At 48.4% G+C, this 19,653-nt stretch overlaps 8 protein-coding genes across 8 annotated transcripts; 3 read left to right on the top strand and 5 right to left on the bottom strand.

Moving 5' to 3' along the window:
• Positions 1-80: 80 nt before the first annotated feature.
• On the bottom strand, positions 81-3,008 carry GIQ15_04959 (uncharacterized protein; the record flags this gene model as incomplete). Its single annotated transcript, XM_033552376.1, has 6 exons — positions 81-1,145; positions 2,134-2,165; positions 2,233-2,635; positions 2,720-2,808; positions 2,872-2,897; positions 2,956-3,008. The coding sequence occupies 6 exons, from the start codon at positions 3,006-3,008 to the stop codon at positions 81-83; spliced, it is 1,668 nt and encodes a 555-aa protein (XP_033406106.1).
• A 443-nt stretch (positions 3,009-3,451) lies between these two features.
• On the top strand, positions 3,452-4,289 carry GIQ15_04958 (V-ATPase proteolipid subunit Ppa1; the record flags this gene model as incomplete). The annotated part of the gene is made up of 5 exons (XM_033552375.1): positions 3,452-3,515; positions 3,572-3,606; positions 3,663-3,754; positions 3,819-4,127; positions 4,187-4,289. The coding sequence occupies 5 exons, from the start codon at positions 3,452-3,454 to the stop codon at positions 4,287-4,289; spliced, it is 603 nt and encodes a 200-aa protein (XP_033406105.1).
• Positions 4,290-4,802: 513 nt separating this feature from the next.
• GIQ15_04957 (putative Molybdenum cofactor biosynthesis protein MOEA) lies at positions 4,803-7,074 on the top strand (the record flags this gene model as incomplete). The annotated part of the gene is made up of 4 exons (XM_033552374.1): positions 4,803-5,069; positions 5,186-5,226; positions 5,279-5,316; positions 5,372-7,074. 4 exons carry the CDS (start codon positions 4,803-4,805, stop codon positions 7,072-7,074), a joined length of 2,049 nt encoding a protein of 682 aa, XP_033406104.1.
• Positions 7,075-7,320: 246 nt separating this feature from the next.
• On the bottom strand, positions 7,321-10,257 carry GIQ15_04956 (DDHD domain-containing protein; the record flags this gene model as incomplete). The annotated part of the gene is made up of 1 exon (XM_033552373.1): positions 7,321-10,257. The coding sequence occupies one exon, from the start codon at positions 10,255-10,257 to the stop codon at positions 7,321-7,323; it is 2,937 nt and encodes a 978-aa protein (XP_033406103.1).
• Positions 10,258-10,844: 587 nt separating this feature from the next.
• GIQ15_04955 (uncharacterized protein) lies at positions 10,845-12,172 on the bottom strand (the record flags this gene model as incomplete). Its single annotated transcript, XM_033552372.1, has 3 exons — positions 10,845-11,453; positions 11,513-12,077; positions 12,147-12,172. 3 exons carry the CDS (start codon positions 12,170-12,172, stop codon positions 10,845-10,847), a joined length of 1,200 nt encoding a protein of 399 aa, XP_033406102.1.
• Positions 12,173-13,453: 1,281 nt separating this feature from the next.
• On the bottom strand, positions 13,454-14,275 carry GIQ15_04954 (uncharacterized protein; the record flags this gene model as incomplete). Its single annotated transcript, XM_033552371.1, has 1 exon — positions 13,454-14,275. One exon carries the CDS (start codon positions 14,273-14,275, stop codon positions 13,454-13,456), a length of 822 nt encoding a protein of 273 aa, XP_033406101.1.
• Positions 14,276-14,346: 71 nt separating this feature from the next.
• Positions 14,347-14,920, bottom strand: GIQ15_04953 (uncharacterized protein; the record flags this gene model as incomplete). Its single annotated transcript, XM_033552370.1, has 2 exons — positions 14,347-14,730; positions 14,786-14,920. The coding sequence occupies 2 exons, from the start codon at positions 14,918-14,920 to the stop codon at positions 14,347-14,349; spliced, it is 519 nt and encodes a 172-aa protein (XP_033406100.1).
• A 1,607-nt stretch (positions 14,921-16,527) lies between these two features.
• GIQ15_04952 (phenol 2-monooxygenase) lies at positions 16,528-18,522 on the top strand (the record flags this gene model as incomplete). Its single annotated transcript, XM_033552369.1, has 3 exons — positions 16,528-17,172; positions 17,231-17,524; positions 17,590-18,522. 3 exons carry the CDS (start codon positions 16,528-16,530, stop codon positions 18,520-18,522), a joined length of 1,872 nt encoding a protein of 623 aa, XP_033406099.1.
• Between the last annotated feature and the right edge of the window lie 1,131 nt (positions 18,523-19,653).

The following is a 19,653-nucleotide window of genomic DNA, read 5'->3' as shown; positions in this document are numbered from 1 at the left end:
ACGATAGGCGGTCGTCATCGATCCGTATAATGTCTAGCTTCAAAGAAAAGGTAGGTAAGAGTATGAAATAGACGGCGGTATCAGAACTCCCTCTCCTCGGGCGGTTGATACATCTTCAACGGCGGGACCGAGTTGGGTCGGTATGTCGATGGCGACTGGGGAGTAGAGTGAGACTGCTGCGTAGGCGTCTGAGGCACGACGATTGCCTGTAGCACACTTGGAGCCGGTGCTGGCGGGCCGGTTCCAGACCGTCGACGCCGTTCCCTCTCGACCGGCCCAGTGCTCTCAGTCGGCACTATCCTATAACTCGAGCTGAATCTCCTGTTCAGCCCAAACATCCAGCTATCGTCCTCGTTTTTATCGAACCAGTAGCCTCTCCCAACCGAGACCATGGCACGACCTAGTTTCCCTTTCCATCCCTGGCCATCGGGGGAGTCTGGTGTGAACGGGTTCGGTTCGAAGTCGATATTGCTGACCGTTGATGTGTTGCGGCTGTGGGAGATGGAGCCATGGCGGGATTCGACCGGTTGGTTCCTGCGGTGGAAAGAGTGAAGTTTCAAACACTGCCGGGCAAAGGCCATCATGATCAGGACAAAGTATAGCCTGACCGTCCACAGGACGCAGATGATGGCCAGACTTGGTAGGCTCTCTGGCTGCAGCATTCCATCCTCCAGGGCCGATGTCCTTCTACCACCGACTCCGTGAGATACCGCCACACCCTCTGCATCGAATCCCATCGTGTCTGGCGAGACTTGATATCGGCGTTGCTGTCGACCCGTAAACCCAGCCGAGCCAGCCATGGTCGAACTTCCTGGGCTGTCCGACGCAGCAGACGGCTCAGATATCATCTGGAACCATGTTACCGCAAACCCGGCAGTGTAAGCTGCGTTGACAACACTGTCAATGAGATAGAACCATGCCAGTGCCAGACACTGCAGCGGCGCCTGTTTCTTGATGTATGGCGTGAGGAAGATGGTCAGCCCCAAGGCGAGCATGGAATATATGTACATCGACAGCTGCACCGGCGACAGACTGAACCCGGTCAGGATGGAGAGTAGCCCGTAGAGCCCGATCAGCTTGTTAAGCAGCATAGATAGTGTTATGAGCGTGGCGCCTGTCTGCAGGCTCATGACGTAAAGAAACGACTACATAGTCAACCAGGTATCCGTTAGCACTTCGTCCAGCTTGATTCCAGCTCATCTTCGCATCAAAGATGACCGTCACGAGAGCAGTTTTCAGCGTACCTGAGGCCGCGGAGCGCGGAAGATCCGGAGAGAAGAGATGCCCATGATGACGGTTCGCGCATCAACAGTCGGTCGTTCGCAGCAACGGTCCACAGCGTCCCTTCAGAACAATAGATAGAAGTCGCACGGAAGAGAGAGAGAAGGGAAAAAGGGCATCTAATACTCCGTATCTGGTGGAGCATGAAAACGAAAATTGGAGAGCAGAGCGGTGGAATACCTCCGGGACGCCCGAGAGCGAGACGCCGATGCTTGGAGATTATTTAATATTAGCTATGGCCTTGCCCGCCAAGGGCGATCCTTCAATATGCCCAACTCGCTAGTTATGGCCTGGCATCAGCCTGACCTTCTACGACGGACATAATACGGAGGAGAGATGAGTTCCTAGTTATGCAGAGTTATGCGCCGGGTGCTACGGAGCGCGATACGGGAGGTGGAGGCGCTACTATGGATGAGGTCAGAGATGATATCGTTGTTAGGTGAGAAGGCTAGATACAGCCTGTTCGTCTTCGTCGTCTTGCACTAATTCACCGTCCAAAGATAGGATATGATACGGTACGGTGACGGAATAAAGAATTAACGAAGATATAAGCCGGCTATAAACACAGAGATGAAGATATTAAGCGGGAGATAAGATGCAGAGCTAAGTCAAGAAACCAGGTTCCCACGCCGGAGAAGCTCAAAGGAGCACAAAGCAGCAGTACGGAGTATTACAGCCTCAAAATGCATGTGGTCACAGATATATCGGGATGGAAGGGTATGGGATGCAGATGGTGAATAGCGGGTTTATCGGTTTATCGTTTATTGCTTTATTGGCGGAAGGCTGGGGTTGCGGCCCAACAAGGGCTGGATAGGACGAACATCTTCAGCATGCACAGGCGTCGTTGCTTACAGGCTTGGTCGGGTTGATGCTGACGTCAATCACTAAATAGGCAGACAGTTAGTATTCTGCTGATATACCATATTGTCAAGGCTGTGCAGGCGGGCGTACTCTGGTTATCGCTGTTGGTAGCCTCGCCTTCCATACCCGGAAGAGCCTGAGCTATCTTCTTGAAGAGGTTCTTAACGTTGTGTCCGAGCTTAGCACTCGTCTCGATGAACATCAGTCCGTTCTTCTTCGCCTCTTCCTCCCCTTGCTCTGTCGTCACCTCTCTCTTATCGTTCAAATCCGTCTTGTTGCCGACAAGGGCAATGATGACGTCGTTCCCTCGCTCGTCACGCACGTCGTCTACCCATTTCCGTGTGTTTTGGAAGGATTTGGCGTTTGAGATGTCGTATACCACTACCGCAACGTTGGAGTTTTGGATATAAGAAGGTATCAGGGAGCGGAATCGTTCTTGGCCGGCGGTGTCCCAGAGCTGGAGGCGAACTGTTCGGTCTTCTAGGTACATTGTCTATAGCCGGTTAGCTATATTCCCATTCTACTATCGTATCGTATGTCGGTGCTTTTTGCGGGCAGGCAGCACTATAAATCGCACCTTGGAGAGGAAATCAATCCCTATAGTTGCTTGGTACGTGTTGTCGAATGAATCGTACATGAACCTCGTAATCAATGACGTCTTTCCGACTGCAGGTTATCACCGTCAGTTCTCTTTATCTGCATGCTCTCGTTTGAAGTCCGTCAACGTACCACTCTGTTCACCGAGAAACACCAGCCTGCACGTCCATGGTCAGCAACCGTCTCAAACGAAGGAGAAAAACACAGCCAGCCTACTTGAACTTCTTCAACGGGTTCGAATACGACCCTACTTGGGACTGCGATGCCATCTTCGTTCGGTCGTTAAGGGCGTATATTAAAGGGGGGTGTCTGTACAAGCGGGCTCCTGATCATATATAGAAAGGCCAACGGGAGCGTCCAGTGTGTCGTCACAAGCAAACGGTCGTCATGAACTCGTAACCAGCGGCATCCAGGGTAGAAGAAACGTATATGAAGCCTTCTCGAGGGTGTCGGCGAAGGTCGAAAAGCGTAGCGCAACGAGGAAGAATAAGCAGCAAAAGCTACCGCGCTGTTCCAGCGGCCATCGCCCAATCAGGCCAGAGGTCGAACTTCAACTTTATTCTTCGTTCCTCTTCCCTCCCAGCAACAGCAACAACAACACCAACGAGCCGACAGCAACCAAACCCGACTCGCCGAACGAGCTCTATCCAGGCGGCCCTTTCTTCGTGCGCTTTACGGATCTCGCTTTCGCTGGCACCGCGTCGAGGCAAGGATGGGCTACAGCTACTACTACGGCCTGGGCGGCCTGACCTTTGCCCTCACGGTTGTCGGACTGTGTACGCCTAGGCAACATCCCGAATACCAGCGCTCAGATGGCTAATCTTCGTCCTAGATATGCTCTTCCATGGAGAGGGTGAAGCATTCAATGTGTGTAGAGTGCAGTGTTCCCTAAACCATACCTCGAGCTAACGTCATGTTCACAGGTCGGTCTCTTCCTTGAGACGGTCTCACCATACGCTTTCGCAAACATAGGCATTGCACTGTGTGTTGGATTATCGGTTGTCGGCGCAGCATGGTCAGAATCCTCTTCTTGGTCTCGAGTAGACTCAACCGTTCTAACCGGCTATTCTGCTCTACAGGGGTATCTTCGTCACAGGCTCCTCGATTATCGGCGGTGGTGTCAGAGCTCCCAGAATACGAACCAAGAACTTGATCTCCATTATCTTTTGTGAAGTTGTGGCTATCTACGGCGTCATCATGTCCATTGTCTTCTCCTCCAAGCTCGCATACGTACCGGAGGAGAACCTGTACACAGGCAGCAACATGTACACGGGATACGCGCTGTTCTGGGGTGGTCTGATTGTTGGATCCTGCAATCTCATCTGCGGTGTTGCAGTCGGCATAAACGGAAGCAGTGCTGCGCTCGCTGATGCGGCTGATTCCAGCTTGTACGTCTTTAAATGTTGACACCTACACAAGCACTAACACTAACATTACCCTCCTGTAGATTCGTCAAAATCCTCGTCATCGAGATCTTTAGCTCCATTCTCGGTCTCTTCGGTCTCATCCTTGGCTTGCTTGTTGCCGGAAAGGCGAATGAATTTAAGTGAACGCTATAATGGATCAGGCCATGTCGTGATTTGGCCAACGATAAATATACCTACCCATCTACGTTGGGGTCAATTAGCACCCCCTTCTCGTGTCTATTCTTTTTTTGGTTCAACAACATGCCGTTTACCAAGGCATGGGCGTTCGGTATCTTATTTTAATCGCATAAATAGAGTGCATTCGGTCAGCTTAGGCCCTGGCGGCATGCGGGAAAGGAAACCACCAGCTCCTTTCCCCGTTGCTGACGTGAGGGCTTGACATGTGGATGTAAAATAATAGGTTAGCCTTGTATTTCGAATAGCCAATACATCTTTTTTTCGCTTGAGATATGCTTCTTAACGACTGCGTTGCATTGAAACTATTAATAGTGGATGGTTTCGTAAGGTCAGGATCCTTGCTAGCTCTATCTACATGGAGGGACCCAGAAAGCAAGCACTTCTCCAACTTCGACACAAGATCAACCAGAAGAACATAGCTCTATACACGACGATTAACAAGACATAGTTGCTGTTACGATGGCCGGTCAACGCTTGAAAGCAGCTATTCTCATCGTCTCGGATACTGCTTCTCGAGACCACTCGACTGACAAAGTAGGCGGCGTTCTCACCGAGACCTTTGGCCAGCAGGGCGATCGATGGGACAAGCCAACCGTCGCGATCGTGCCAGATAACATATTAGAAATTCAGCGTCATGTTTCTAGATGGGCTGATGGGGAGGACCATTTCAACCTCATCATCACATCTGGCGGGACCGGGTTTGCTTTGAAAGATCATACGCCTGAGGTTAGCAAGCCGTCCGTCCCTCTGGTTTCATGGCTATAGAGCGAGTTCAACGGATGATTTTGCATTCTACTTCTTCTGTTATTAGACTTGCAAGTTGATACTGACGGAGAAGCTAGGCTGTCTTGCCTTTGATTCATCGACATGCACCCGGACTTGTGTAGGTGACCATATACAACTATATCGAAGAGGTAGACGCTGACGGTTTATAGGCATGCTATGTTAGCTACGTCGTTAGAGATAACTCCTTGTATGATTGCCTCATTTCTTACTAGCTGTCTCTATTTACTAACATAGGCATCTAGTTGCTATGATGGCACGACCTGTTGCAGGAATTCGACACAAGTCCATCGTCTTAACTGTTCCCGGATCTCCCAAGGGCGCAAAGGAATGTGTCGAAGCAGTTATTAAACTCTTGCCTCATGCATGTATTCAAGCTGCAGGGGCCGATTCGAGGACTCTACATGCTGGTGGCATACAGAAATTAGAGAAGGAAGCAGGTGTGGTGCCTTCAGCATCCGATAAAGACCATCACCACTGTCAGCATCACGGTCATGGTCACGGCCACGCTATACCCAAGGCACATACTACTTTAGCTGAGAGACCAAGCTCTAATGATCCCGCAGTCGGCCCAACTCGACGTTACCGGACCTCTCCGTATCCAATGATCTCCGTTGATGAAGCATTGAAGCTAGTATCTGAGTACACACCAGATCCAACAATCGTTGAAGTCCCCGTTGGTATCTCTCTGGTTGGCGCCGTATTGGCCGAGGATGTCTTTGCTGCAGAAGCTGTTCCGGCCTATCGGGCAAGCATCGTTGATGGATATGCGGTTATTGCTCCAAGCTCACCAGGAAATGGCAAAAGCACAAAGGGCGAATTTCCGGTAGCATCGGTATCCCATGCACAAGCTGCTTCCATGCCTCCACCATTGGATTCTGGAAGCATTGCTCGTATTACGACGGGAGCTCCTCTTCCAGATAATGCTAACGCTGTCGTCATGGTGGAAGACACCGTTCTTGTCTCAGCTACCCCGGACGGCAAGGAAGAAGCAGTTGTCGAAATCCTCACGGCAGACATCGAGATTGGGGAGAACATTCGTGAACCAGGCAGTGATGTCAAGCTGGGCTCAAAAATATTGGAGAAAGGAGACCTCATAACCGCTGTTGGAGGTGAGATTGGTCTACTGACATCCACCGGCACTAAGACTGTGAAAATATACAAAAAGCCATGCATTGGTGTACTTAGCACTGGTGATGAGTTGGTCGAACACGACGCTTCTGTGAAACTTACGGGCGGCCAGATTCGTGATTTAAATCGACCATCTCTAATCTCGTGTTTGACCTCCTGGGGGTTCCCAACGGTTGATCTGGGTATTGCAAAGGATACGTCCGGACATCTGGAAGAAATCCTCCGAGATGCCATGCGTGGATCATCACCTTCAAACCCCACGGGAGTAGATGTCATTATTACTACAGGCGGTGTTTCAATGGGAGAACTCGATCTCCTCAAACCTACTATCGAACGGCAGCTAGGAGGTACCATTCATTTCGGACGAGTATCCATGAAACCCGGAAAACCTACAACTTTCGCTACTGTTCCGTTCAAACCCAGTGCGTCTACCTCAAAGGAGAGAGAGACGAAGGTCATTTTCTCTCTTCCAGGGAACCCTGCTTCGGCTTTAGTTACGCTTAACCTATTCGTGCTTCCCTCGCTTCATAAGGCCATGGGATTAACACAGCGTGGTCTTCCAGTTGTCAAGGCTTCATTGACCCACTCGATACCTAAAGACCCCAAACGCACAGAGTATCACCGTGCCATTGTGGGTTCGTCGGAAGTAGATGGGCGAATGATTGCTACAAGTACCGGTATTACTGGTGTAGGACAGCGGAGTTCACGAGTTGGCAGTTTGGCGAAGGCCAACGCACTTTTGGTTCTTGAGCCCGGATCTGGCTCGATCGAGAAAGGCCAGTTAGTTGAGGCACTGATGATGGGTCCTATAGCTTGATTACTGGAAGAATTAGAGCCTGTAAATAACGATGTATCCGAAATTGATTGAAATATATATCCAGTATACTCTATCCAATATAAGAAAGCACATACAGTACCAAGAGTAAGTAGAAATATAAACAAATACCCATAAATTCCCAACCGAGTTTGTCTAAGATGCTCCTTTCAGCACCTGCATTGTTCCTTTTTTTTGAGTGATCAACGCCAGAGAACGCTAGAGATATACAGTTAGTTGATAATTATGCTATGTCTTCGCTGTTTTCCAGCCCTTCTTCTTTTCCGCCCTAAGAGCTAATAATGCCCCGTCCCTGCCCGGAACTCTTCCAATCTCCACAACAATAAATCGTACAAAGTCCTGCAGGAGCCAGTAACTGCTATGCGCACTGAGCATGTTAAGATACTGGATGTTCAATGGACCACCACCAACATTGAGATAGTAGTCTATTTGTCCGTTATCATTCAAGAGAGCCATGCGAGTCTCGGCAATTTCTTCTCGAGTAAAATCGTGAGTTTCCAATTCGATATTTGACGGTAGCTTGGAAATCGTAGCGGCGGCTCCTTGGGCTGTGCCAGGGACCGCGACACCAGTAGTGTAGGCTGTACCCCAACGGAAAACGCTGCTTATGCTATCGAGAAGGGAGGTCGTCGAGCTCGGTATAATTTTCGGTTTGAGCGAGTTTGCTAGGTCGGCATCCACCGCGGCGTTTAAACGGTAGGCAATGGGATCAGTATCGTTCATGATATTATATATATTGTCAACGGCGAGGCATCCGTATCTTCCAGCCTGGCCAGTAATACCACGGCCTGCATCCTCTCCTGGCTTTACTCCGGGTTTATTTCGACCTTTCCGCGGAAGGAGAACTGATTTGTTCAACAAGAGAAAAAATCCTACTGGACTGCCGCAGAGAAATAAGTTCTTGGTATCAAACTCGAACATGGCCTCGTTAATTTCCGTGGTCGAAAAGTCAATGGGAGGGAGAATGGTCGGTTGATGCGAAAGAATGTCCATCGCCATAACAGTTCCTAGCGAATGAGCAATGATATGCACATGGCCACGGGATTGAAAGCCAGGGTTATTTTGACACCAAAGCCGATATATTCGATTCGCTTCCTTCACCACAGCATGGACCATTTTCTGCTTGTGATGGGATAGATAGTATGGGATGTCAAGCATAACGTCACTGATTAAGTTTCGAACTCCTGGAATTGTGTCGGGTGTGATATCCTTCAAAGTAAATTGATTTGCATGCGGGTCCTCAGCCGCTGAAATGCCTCCTTCTGTGCCTTCAAGGGAAAGCGTTGTACGCCAATTCACGGGGAGAACCATTATGCTCTCTTGCTCAGGACGCATATGTGGCCATACAGCGTCGCTACTCAATTCAGCGTTCACGTCTTTCCGGAAAGCGTTTATTGCATGTGTGAAATGGAAACTCTCAACTCGTTCAGAGAGCTTTTGACCTATCCCATGTATGACCAAAACCAAGTCGCTTACGTCTTGCCTTTTATCTTCCATCTGACAAGCATAGCATATCTGTCGACGAGATGCGGTAGGTCTGGAGGCCATTTCGCGCATTTTCATGAAGTTCCTCGCGTTCGTAGAGACGAACTTGGACGGATGCAATTTATCCCAAAGTTGCGGGCTAAAGCCTCGAATGACGGGAATGCCAATCTGCCTGCCTTTCCGGACAGGACCAAGAGGTCGTCTCCCTCTTGCAACAGACGGTAAGAGGCTTGGTCGTAGAATTTGCGCTTCCTTTGCATTCACGTATATGACGCTGGAAGACTTGAACTGTCGTATGGTATCTACCTGGCCTGCCACACCGCCAGCAGCTTTATTTACACTGAAATCATGTTGCGGCCCTGGTTGCAATCCCTGTGTGCTTGCAACGGACATCATTTCAGGCGACTCATGTCCGGCCTTGCCTGCTCGCTTTAATACCTCGTTGGGCCACAGTTTGTATATGATTTTCTCTTCTGCCTCTGCGCCATTTTCCATACAGCTGTCGAGCTCGTCTTGCCATGTTTGTGTCCAGGGTTTCAATTCCATATAACCCTCTTCCAAATGGTTGGCAAGATCCGTTTCTACAGGAAGCATTGTATTCTTGTAAAACCAGGTTGCTCTAATGACGCTTGATATGTCGTTGACGGGACTCCAGTAAATTGGTTTCATCTGCAACTTTGGTAGCTCTACGAGATGAAGGCGTGTGGCGCCCACTGTCACTGTCACTCCTGTGTCAACTTCAGAACCTGCAGAAGAAGGGCGGGACTCCGACTTGAATGGTTCATCTCCAGGTTTCGACTTGACATCGCCATCTAGCTCTAGTGCTGCTGTAAGAGGCGGAGTTGAGCTGTTTCCTTCGTTTTGGGGGCGTTTCATTTGTTCGAGTATATCCTCATTCCCCCAAGCTGAGCTAGCAGCAGAGTCAGATCGGTCTCTAACGGGTGCTCGAATAAATGGAGAGCCAGTAACATTCGTATCTGCCATTGCTCTCATCCTCGCGTCCTCGCCATTTTGGTAGGGCGTGCCACAGCGTGTAGGTGTCTTAGGAGTAGACTGAGCGGGCATCTCCTGGCATTTCTGTAGCCTCTCGCTTGTTTCGTACGATCCCAAGGTTCTTCGTCGTTGCTTTGACGTTCCTGAGTCAGGCGGAGTGCCTTTTCTTGGGTTTGGAGGCGTTGAGCTAGCGGTGACACTGCCATCCACAAATATCTCCCGAGCACCGAGCGGACTTCTCTTGTTTTCTTTTCCTTCTAGCCGCAGGCGTGAAACCGGAAGAGTCTTGCTGTTCCTTATGAGCTGGCCGTCCGACCCACGCCGATTCCTTTGTATATCTTCAGGTAGGCCCCGGAGCTTCAAGGTACTTTCCCTGGAGCCCCGTTCCCTAGCATCACTCTTAGCCTCCCTCTCGAAATCGACTCGAAGCGCTTGCCATGCTTCCTCCAGAGCTATACTATCACGGCTCGAAAACGGTCTCGGGGGAAGCTGGGTATGCGATCCCGTTGCTGGAGCTGTGATAGGCGTCAACGGGTCGTCAATTGGGAGCGAAGATAGATAGAAGAACTGTGACCGGACGGTAGGCGGTGGAGGAATGACTTCATCTGGGCCACCCTTGATGACGGTGTTGCCTGGTGCCTCGTAGAGAAGGCATGTTGGGCCGTATGTATGCGCGGGAGCTGACATTTCGTCCAAACAGCTGTATTCGGTCCTTTTTCCAGCTAGTTATATTCAAGCGATGGTCTGCCTTTATATATCCGGGCAAGTCAAAGAGTTATAAAAGCAACAGCAGCTCCACATTCTGACATGGTAACTTCTGGCATCCTCGGCGTCATGAACAAAGCCATAGGCAGCAGAATTAAAGCGTAGTCTATTGTAGCTGTAGGAGCCAGGTAAGTTGTATCGGAGGATAAACCTGTCGTCCTTGATCCGTTCTCCCCAGGGTGAAGCAATGGGAAGAAGCCAGAAGAAAGAAGCCAACTCGTCGTTCTCGTGGTGGTTGGGAATTTAATGTTGACCTGACCCTAGCTCGATGACGTTGTTAACCTAGAGTCACGTGATGCCAACATATACGAACTGCTCGTTATGACGTTTAGAATCAATTCACGTATTAATTAAGCGCTATACATTAATCTCCAGGCCTGTTCTGTAATGGCCATGAGCCAAAAAGCAGAAACATCAAGGCAAAATCCATATCACAGCTTCGTATCGTACAACCTAAACTTTGAATAACAGGGCATCACTTTTTATCTTTTATCATCACCACCTTTAATTCAGGCCGCACGTTTTCCGAAAGAAGAGGGATGGAAACCCCGCTGTATTACAACATGCTTGTCACCAGCTTCCTTCAATAGCTTCTCCTGTGCTTTCTTCATCGTCGCGAGTGCGCTCATCTGTAGCTCCTGGAACGCTAGAAAAGTCACCAGTGGACCTCCCAGCATCTCCAAAATCTTATGCGTATCATGCATGTGTTTCCTAATCACGCTATCGGGGTAGCAGAATGTTCGAATGGCCATCTCTTTTGCCATTGCTTTCCAGTTATACAGCGTTGCGTTTAAGACCACGGTATTAAATGCACATTCTCCGTGGAATTTGAATGTTCGAAGATTGTAGACAATCAATTCACGCTGCGTAGCCTGGTCGAATTGGAACTGGACAACCTGTGGCCTGCTCTTGGAAACCCAGAAATTGGTAACTTTGGCGACGGACTCTGCGGACATATGGCCGGCCTGGTACTGGCTGATGAGGAATTGGTTGGCAGTGACGCAGATCATTAGTTCCATTTCGGAGTAGAGCTTCGCTTGAGTAGGCGGGTCAAGAGAAATCGGACATGTAGATCTGGGCAACATCTTGGGTTGGAAGGGATAGGACCCGGTGCCCGTCTGTAGATGCCAGTCCATATTAGTTAACAATCAGTGGTCAAGTTCTGGTAGAAACTTACAATATCTTCGACACGCTGCTTGATCTTCTCTCCGAGAGCCCTCAACCCAGGCTTTTTCTTTTCAGCGGGTACATCGTTGATATCAGGAGAACGCCCCAACCATCCATTTTCACCGAATAACTTCTTGTGTGGGGATCGTGAACGTCTTTTGTGCGGGTAGAAGTCGAGTTCGTTTTCCTCGTCCAAGTCTTCAAGCACCTTGACGGGTGAACGAGAGCGGCCACGACCACGAGGCCCATGGCTAGGTTCATTTCTCTGATCATGGGTCTGGGTGCTTCTCTGCCACTGCTCTTCAGGGGCTTCCCTTGGTGGACCTTCCCAGCCATTATAGTAATTGGCTGGATCAGAATTATCACGGCTCCCATAGTCGAACGATTTGACGTTTCCGTCAGACTTGGACTGTGGAAGGCGTCTACCATACTGGGTTGCATCCACAGGGTAGGAGTAAGCTTTTGGAGGAGATGGTTCTCTCTGAACCCGCGTTTCAGCCTCTGGTGGACCGAGCCATAGGCTTTGATGACCACCACTCTCACGCGAGTCTGAAGTACCGCTATATGATGAATGACTAAAGGGTATTAATTAGTATTAGAAACTTCTTTCTATATCATAAGCCAACGTTTCTCACTAAACTTACCTATCATACACAAGAGGAACATCCATGGTGTCCGAGGGATTGAATTTCTTTGGATCCAACGAGTTAACTGGGATTCCAGCGTCCTTTGTAGACTGGACAGTCAAATTCAAGATATCTCGAGTCAGTTGCCGAAATGCGTCTCTGGAGGAGCAACAGGGGGGGTAGCCTTGGGCGACTGAAATATGATCAGGATGGTCTTTCGATTGCAGGTTAGGTAGACTCGAAGAATGAGAATGTGAAGGAGGGTTAGATCTTTGTTGCTGGTCAGATCCAGGGATGAAATCTCCAGTAGCTGCGCGTTGTGGTTGTGAATTCTCCATATCTTAACTTTGTTTGTTTTTGGGTGGATGAGATGGAGAGTTCCTAGGCAACGCGTTGAGAAAACCAGTCACTCCTCATAGGCAGCGAATAAGAGACAGACTGGTGAATCTCTCAATAGAGGAATTAATTGAATTCAAAATAAGAAAGTAGAAGGATATCACAATAGCCATAAGGCTATTGATATCAACATGTGTTTTGATATTGTGGTGTTACGCGTAGGTTAGTATAGGGGGCCAGTAATATTAATAAACAATATCAGCCTAAGAAAACCTTTAGGTCCGGACCAGCCATAACGTACTGTGAGCGTAAGACCAGCTTGTACCACATCAACAGTTTTATATCTTTATATATTGTATGATAATTCCAGCACCCTAAGGAACCACCTATAATGGTTCCTAGCTCTTCTCTTCTAAAACTGTCCTGAGATGGTGGTGTAACTTCCAGTGTTGAAACAGTACATAGAGCAAACATCCAGCTTGCAAACTGTACTGAAAAAGCAGTGGGGTAATGTTTGAATATTTTCAAAGCAACCATATCTAGATTCTAGATAGCACAGTGGAAGCAGGTCAGTCTAGTTGCTTGGTCACTTAGTAGAAAATGAAGATGCATGAAGCTATTCCCTCAGTGTAAAGGAATATACTAGGATACAGCAGCCTAAATAGCTGTGATAGATATAGGTATAGCCAGAGACTTGTTCATGAATGATGGTTCCTTGATAGGGTATTCACAAAGGCATTGTCAGATCCCGGAGGTTCCCGAGGCCATCTTTGTCCAGTCACTATATTTGAGATGTTCTGAGGTCTTCTAGTTCAAATCAAGTAGTTAGGTTAAAGGTATCATCACTCTCCAAGTATATTATCAAAGTTGTGTCAAACTTGTTGAAGCTGCAAGTTGTTCACTCTGAGGTTGCGGTCAACTTCTGGGCTCACGTGACTTCCCGAACTTCAACGTCTTCAACGGCCACAACTTCATAAAAACATCATCCATCAGTCAACCCGCGCGAAGTCCCCTCGATCATTCTCCTTCTGCCGGCCTATTAATGCTTTGAGGTTTTCATCGTCACTATATCGATCCAACGCCATTTTCCTCCAGTCGTCCCAGTCCAGTTCTCCATCGGTACCACCGAGGGCACGTCGAAGTCCTTTGAATAGTCCCAGAAACCCATCCCAATCCGTGATAAAGTCATATCCACAACAAAACGCGAAATGATGCTGGATCCTACCGCTCCTCACAATATTGGCTAGCTCAGGGCGCCCTTTGGCTTCGAGCACCTGTGCAAAGAGAAGTTCTTCTTCGCCAGATGTGGTGACGCCGTCGTAGAAGTCTCCCACTGGGAAAAAGGCCATAGGGGAATTAAAGGCGATCGATTTTGGAGCCGTGTAAGCCCATTCCCAATCTATAATAGCTGTAACATTGTAGTCTTCATCAACAAGGATATGGTCACCTTTGTTGTCAGCGTGTTTCAGGTAGAAGTGTCCATCATCTGCAACACATTGGGAAGAACATATGGCATCGATGGAGTCCAAGAGAAAGAGATGGATAATATATGCATCGACCTCACGAGTCGCGTACATTTCATCTCGTAGAATCAGCCTCAGCGTCAATTGAATTGACTCCTTCAGGTATTCCTTCCTTGATGAACAAGGGCCAACAGCGTGTACCTCTTCATTGACACGCTCCGTTAACGATTCCCGAGCGAATGACACGATCACAGGCTCCCCTGGCCCACGTAAGGAACCCATTGACTCGAACGGGTATTTCTCCAGTTCAATAAAGGCATCGGCAACCTGGCTCATGATATTCTCCATTTGATTCTTCGAAGCGGTACCCCATTGTAATGACTTTCCCAGCATTTTTTCCATCAACACGTACCCTACACCTACGGTACTGTCGCCCTCCAGAACAAATCAAACACTTTCGGCGTCGGGATATTCAGGTGTTCAAGGAATTTCAGCGTATACACCTCGCTAGCTATGATGGCATCCCGAAGCTTCGGCGGAGGTGAGGTTGCATTCCATCGACGAATACGGGCTATCCAGCTCACGCCGTCATCAAACCGAAGTTCGACATGGTAATTCATACCGCCCATCACCGAGCTTTGGGTTGTCCTATCATACTGCAGGGGGTTGACGACCTGGCATGGCACTCCGTTGCGAAGAAGGCTCGCCCGGCAAACCAGAGCAGAGGTGTTAATTTTCTCAAAGAGCGTTCTCATTTCTTTTTCCTCTGCATTTCGAGCAGCAGGGTCATAGGCGGCTTCATCCTGGCAGTAACTTAGGCGACGATGGCTATCATATAGGATATATTTAGGAACTTACGTTCCACGTCGGGCACTTGTGGAATTCTCTTTCAACATGCTTAGAGCAGAGATGGCGCTCACATAGCGGGCACTCCCCATGTATTCGAACCGCAGGCTTCGAGCAGTCGTCGACGTCACAGTGCCAAATCGCCATCTGGACTCGTAATTTAAGGGTGGTTCAAATTCTTGGTATGGAGTAGACTAAGGTCTACCCTATTTATAACTGTTCATGCAAGCGCCACCATAATGTTGGATATCACATCCCCCTTGTAGGCGCACTAAAGCTAACTTGGGCCACGGGCCTATCAACCCTAGCATCTTCGTGATCTAATAGGTAATACGGAGTACCAAGAATCTCACGGCGGCAAAGCAGTTCACCGGCATCCGGTAGATCCATCTAATCAAGCGCATACTTGACATTTAAGGATACCCATATCATTGGCTAAACTACTCATGGCCATACAGCACTGTGCCGCACCCTGATAGACAGGCGATTTCGCATACACGTTGCAAATACCTTACAACAGGTACCCGTCAAGCTTGTCGAATACTCATACACCGTGAAATAGGCCCTTCCCAAGAGGCAACTTTCATTACCTACGCACCGTTTTACATCAGGGCTGCCTAGGGAAATCTATTGCTGCCCAGTCAATTCCGTCCTAGTCCATTGAAGCTGGCAATATTATCCCGTACTCCCCTTTCAATTGGATGATATCGTCCTGTGGCGAAGAGGATTACTTGTCGTTCTGTCGTTTATCCACGGGGGTTTAGCTTTGAGCCTCTCTGGAGCTGGTTAGCGAGTTAGGGTGGTAGTTGTAAACATTTCGGCAACGGGAAAAAGGAAATTCTCTCATGATATTGCTTATATTGTCCGGTCTATGGAGTAAATACTACGTGGTGGTGGTAGTCCGTGCAGACTCTACAGAATATAATTGAGTTTTATCCTTAGCTGTCGGAAAAAAAGGCGAACAATGGACCATGATTTGTTTTGCCTTTGCCCTCGTATATTTAACGACCATTCACCAATCACTGAGTAGCTCTTACTAATGTAAATATTTAATTAAGCATTGGTATAAGCGTAGCTATAAACCATAGGGCCGGACTAAGGACGACCTAATTTTGACACATAACTATATATTCCTGCACGACATCACGATGCGCCGCAAATTACAACTACCATTATAGCTACAACCATCACAAACAACCATCAATTTAACGCTGGAAAATGGTTGAACAAGCTGTACTCCGTGCCGGCGGCGTAATGAAGCAAATTCCTGTGGTTCAGCCCCGGCTGCCTACCCTAAGGATCCCGATGCCGGCCCCGATCGATGCATAAGATCCTCGTCTTGATAGGTATATTTAGGCCAGGAACTCAGGGATTAGTTGCAGATCAATCCATGCTGTGCTGACGCCTCCGCTGATCGGCTCGTCAGCACTACCGAAGCTAAATCAGGTTGCGCTGTATTGAAGCGTCTGCGCTACGCGGGCGACGTCGCCATGAATCCTTTGAATCCAGCACAATTGTCCAATTGGCCCTGAGCAGCATATACAGCGAAGGAAATTGACTCACGCATAGACTCGTATATGCCTTGTCCATGTCACTCGGAAATCCGGTGTCCGTGTCCATTCAAACGACCTTTTCGTGCCATATCTAACCGTACGACCCGATCTTGAGATACCTCGCCGATATATATACCTAGGCGGCCCGAGGACGGCCCTCCGGTTTGTTAGATCAATTCGATTCTCAGGGTCGCAAGCAATATGACTGAAGAATATTATGATATCGTGATTGTTGGTGCTGGGCCGTTTGGGCTCTTTTTATCTCTCTGTTTGTCTCGGTGGGGGTATAACGTGAAACATATAGATAACCGAGTGGTCCCCACCAAAACCGGCCGAGCAGATGGAATACAGTCTCGTTCCATTGAGCTGCTACGAAACCTTGGCCTGAAGAGTCAGTTGATGGCCTACAAGCCCGCGCGAGTCTACGATGTTGCTTTTTGGGACCCTCTCCCAGGCGGGAAGGGAATACATCGGACAGGGAACTGGCCCAGCTGCCCGCCATCTATCGACACGAGATATTCGTTCTCCGTTCTATTACATCAAGGCAGGATCGAAAAGGTATTCCTAGACGAGATAGCGAAGTGTGGAACGACAGTAACTCGACCAAGTACGATCGTCGGTTTCCGGAACGACGGAGCTGACCCGATCTATCCTGTGTCGGTTACCTTGAAGGGCCTGGACACGAACGTTGAACAGACCGTGCGGACAAAATATTTGGTTGGTGCCGAAGGTTCTCGAAGTTTTGTAAGGGAGAAACTAGGCATCAGGATGCAGCATAAGGACCCCATCGCTCATGTGTGGGGTGTTATGGATGGAGTCATCCGGACTAACTTCCCGGATATCAGGGTATGATATAAATTCCGATATGTACAGTACGCTACCGTGTTGCTAATAGAGGTACTAGACAAAATGTACTATCCATGCTGATAGTGGCTCAGTCATGGTAATCCCAAGAGAAGATAATATGGTTCGCCTATATACCCAGATTTCTTCGTCAACAGATCCGGACTGGGATCCTAAACGAACAGCTACAGTCAAGCAAGTGCAAGAGGCCGTGAAGCAGGCATTCAAGCCCTATCATATTACCTGGGATACAGTGGAATGGTATTCTACATACCCCATAGGGCAGGGTCTCGCAGAGAAATACAGTTTGGACCAGCGTATATTCATCGGCGGAGACGCGTGCCATACCCACAGTGTAAGTGTTTATATTCAAACCTCAGCCGGTGAATACATTTATTGATCACTTTTCTTTCTGATCAGCCCAAGGCTGGCCAAGGGATGAACGCTGGCTTCCATGATGCATTGAATCTGGCGTGGAAGATCCATCTTGTCGAGGCTGGATTCGCTAATCGCTCAATTCTGGAAACTTATGAAGGGGAACGGAAGTTCATAGCTCAACAACTCCTTGACTTCGATGCCAAGTATGCGAAGTTGTTTTCCCAGCGACTATCCTCGATCGAACCTGGCTCGAAAGAAGCCAATGAGTTTACCGAGCTGCATAAATCAGCAGCCGACTTCACCAGTGGTCATGGCATCGTATATCCTCGAAACGTCTTCAATCAAGGCCATAACCACCGAGCCAAATCACCGCTATTTATCGAGAGTGGAAAAGGGCTATTGACTGGCCGTGCTTTCCCTCCGGCTACCGTTACTCGCCACTCCGACGCGTATCATATAGCCCTCGAGCAAGCAATCCCTATGAACGGATCGTTCCGAATTTTTATCTATGCCGGAAACCCCAATAAATCCAGAGCTGCCTTGGCCGATTTTTGTCGGAATCTCGAGGAACCATCCAGTTTCTATTCCTCATACGCGACACCGGAACTTTTGCCTGATCCATACTTTGAGCAGCATAACCCTCATTCGCGATTTTTCACTCTTGCCGTAATATTTATGGCGGAGAAGAATGACATCGACGTTTCGAGGCTGCCACCCCTTCTCAAAGCATACCGTCACCATATCTACGTTGATGGCATCATCCACAAGAAATCCTCCGATGAAACGGGTTCTGCTCACAGAAAGGCCGGATTTGATGCTGATAAGGCCGGTGTTGTTGTTGTACGCCCTGATGGACATGTTGCCTGCTCAGTCCAACTGGAAAGAGGGAGTGGCAGTGTCGACGCTCTAGACAAATATTTTGCTACGTTTACGTCGAGAGCGTTCAATAGAAACCTCATGACTGCAAATTTATGAAAATGCCTTTTGCTTTGTTATGGATAGTCAAGTTCATCTCCCCATATCTCCAGTTAATTATACAACAGATTGCAATCGATAGTTAACCTAGCGCGCTGGTAGATAGTCTTTTACAAAATACTACGTTTTTATCCTTACATCTGCATTGCTAAAGGCCAAACCGCTTTTTTACGTATGTCGCGCTTGCAGAGTATACCGATGAGATAGGCAGATAACTTCATCTACCCTTGAGGAAGGAAGTCTAGGACTAGCGCTCCATTGCAACGGCATTTTAGTATCTGCCTGCCGCCATCTGGATATCTTTAATTGCCAATACTCATCGCATTTTGCTAAAGGTCCCTACCTCGTGCGCCAGGTTGCTCATGAGCAGCAACGCAGGTATTCATCCCTCAAGTTTTATACTTCTATGGCAAATCGCTTATTCCATCTAAAAATATCGTAATTACCGGAGATCCACTTATTTAGCTCCCGTACCTTATCTTTATTCTTATTCTCTTCTTCTTCTTCCTAATGTCTTTGCTACTCTATTGTTACTCTACATATCCTATCGTCCTAGACTTTATTTAGGAGGAGAAATTAGCCTGTCATCTCCGTTGGGGGCTGAGCGCTACTGACGAGCCACAATTATCGAGTAAGAAATTCATCTTGTTGGCTTAGGATGGTGCGATGTCTACCTACTTCTCAATCCTCTTGCAATACCATCCGCTATGAAGCCTGAAGATGCTATACGTCCAAGTTTTGAAAAAAGCCAAAGCGTCTATGAGCAAGGCTTTTGTATTTGGACAGGGCTTCACAATCGCGCTCGACAGGAACCCAGCCTACCCCGAATTTGTTTCCATCTGCAGGCCGCAGTTCAAAATATACCTCCCTTGGTCCATGATCTGGATCTAAAGTGTAGATATAATTGTCTCTACGCGATCGGAACGTCAATTTGGGGAACTTCGCGAGGGCAATGCAAGATAGCTCATGTTGAAAAAAGTCTTGAGCTACCAGTTTCCATCAACCACCCGACGCAGCTTGTTCTCTCTGAAAGCCGGGAGACGACCTATCAGAAATGGTTTCATCACGAAGATAATCACCTTTCTGTGCTAATATTGGCATGGAGCTACATATTCTCAGCGCGTTGGGTCG

This window comes from Arthroderma uncinatum (assembly GCF_011692745.1).
Source record: "Arthroderma uncinatum strain CBS 119779 chromosome Unknown scaffold3, whole genome shotgun sequence".
NCBI lineage: Eukaryota > Fungi > Ascomycota > Eurotiomycetes > Onygenales > Arthrodermataceae > Arthroderma > Arthroderma uncinatum.
This window is presented reverse-complemented; position numbering and strand designations above follow the sequence as displayed.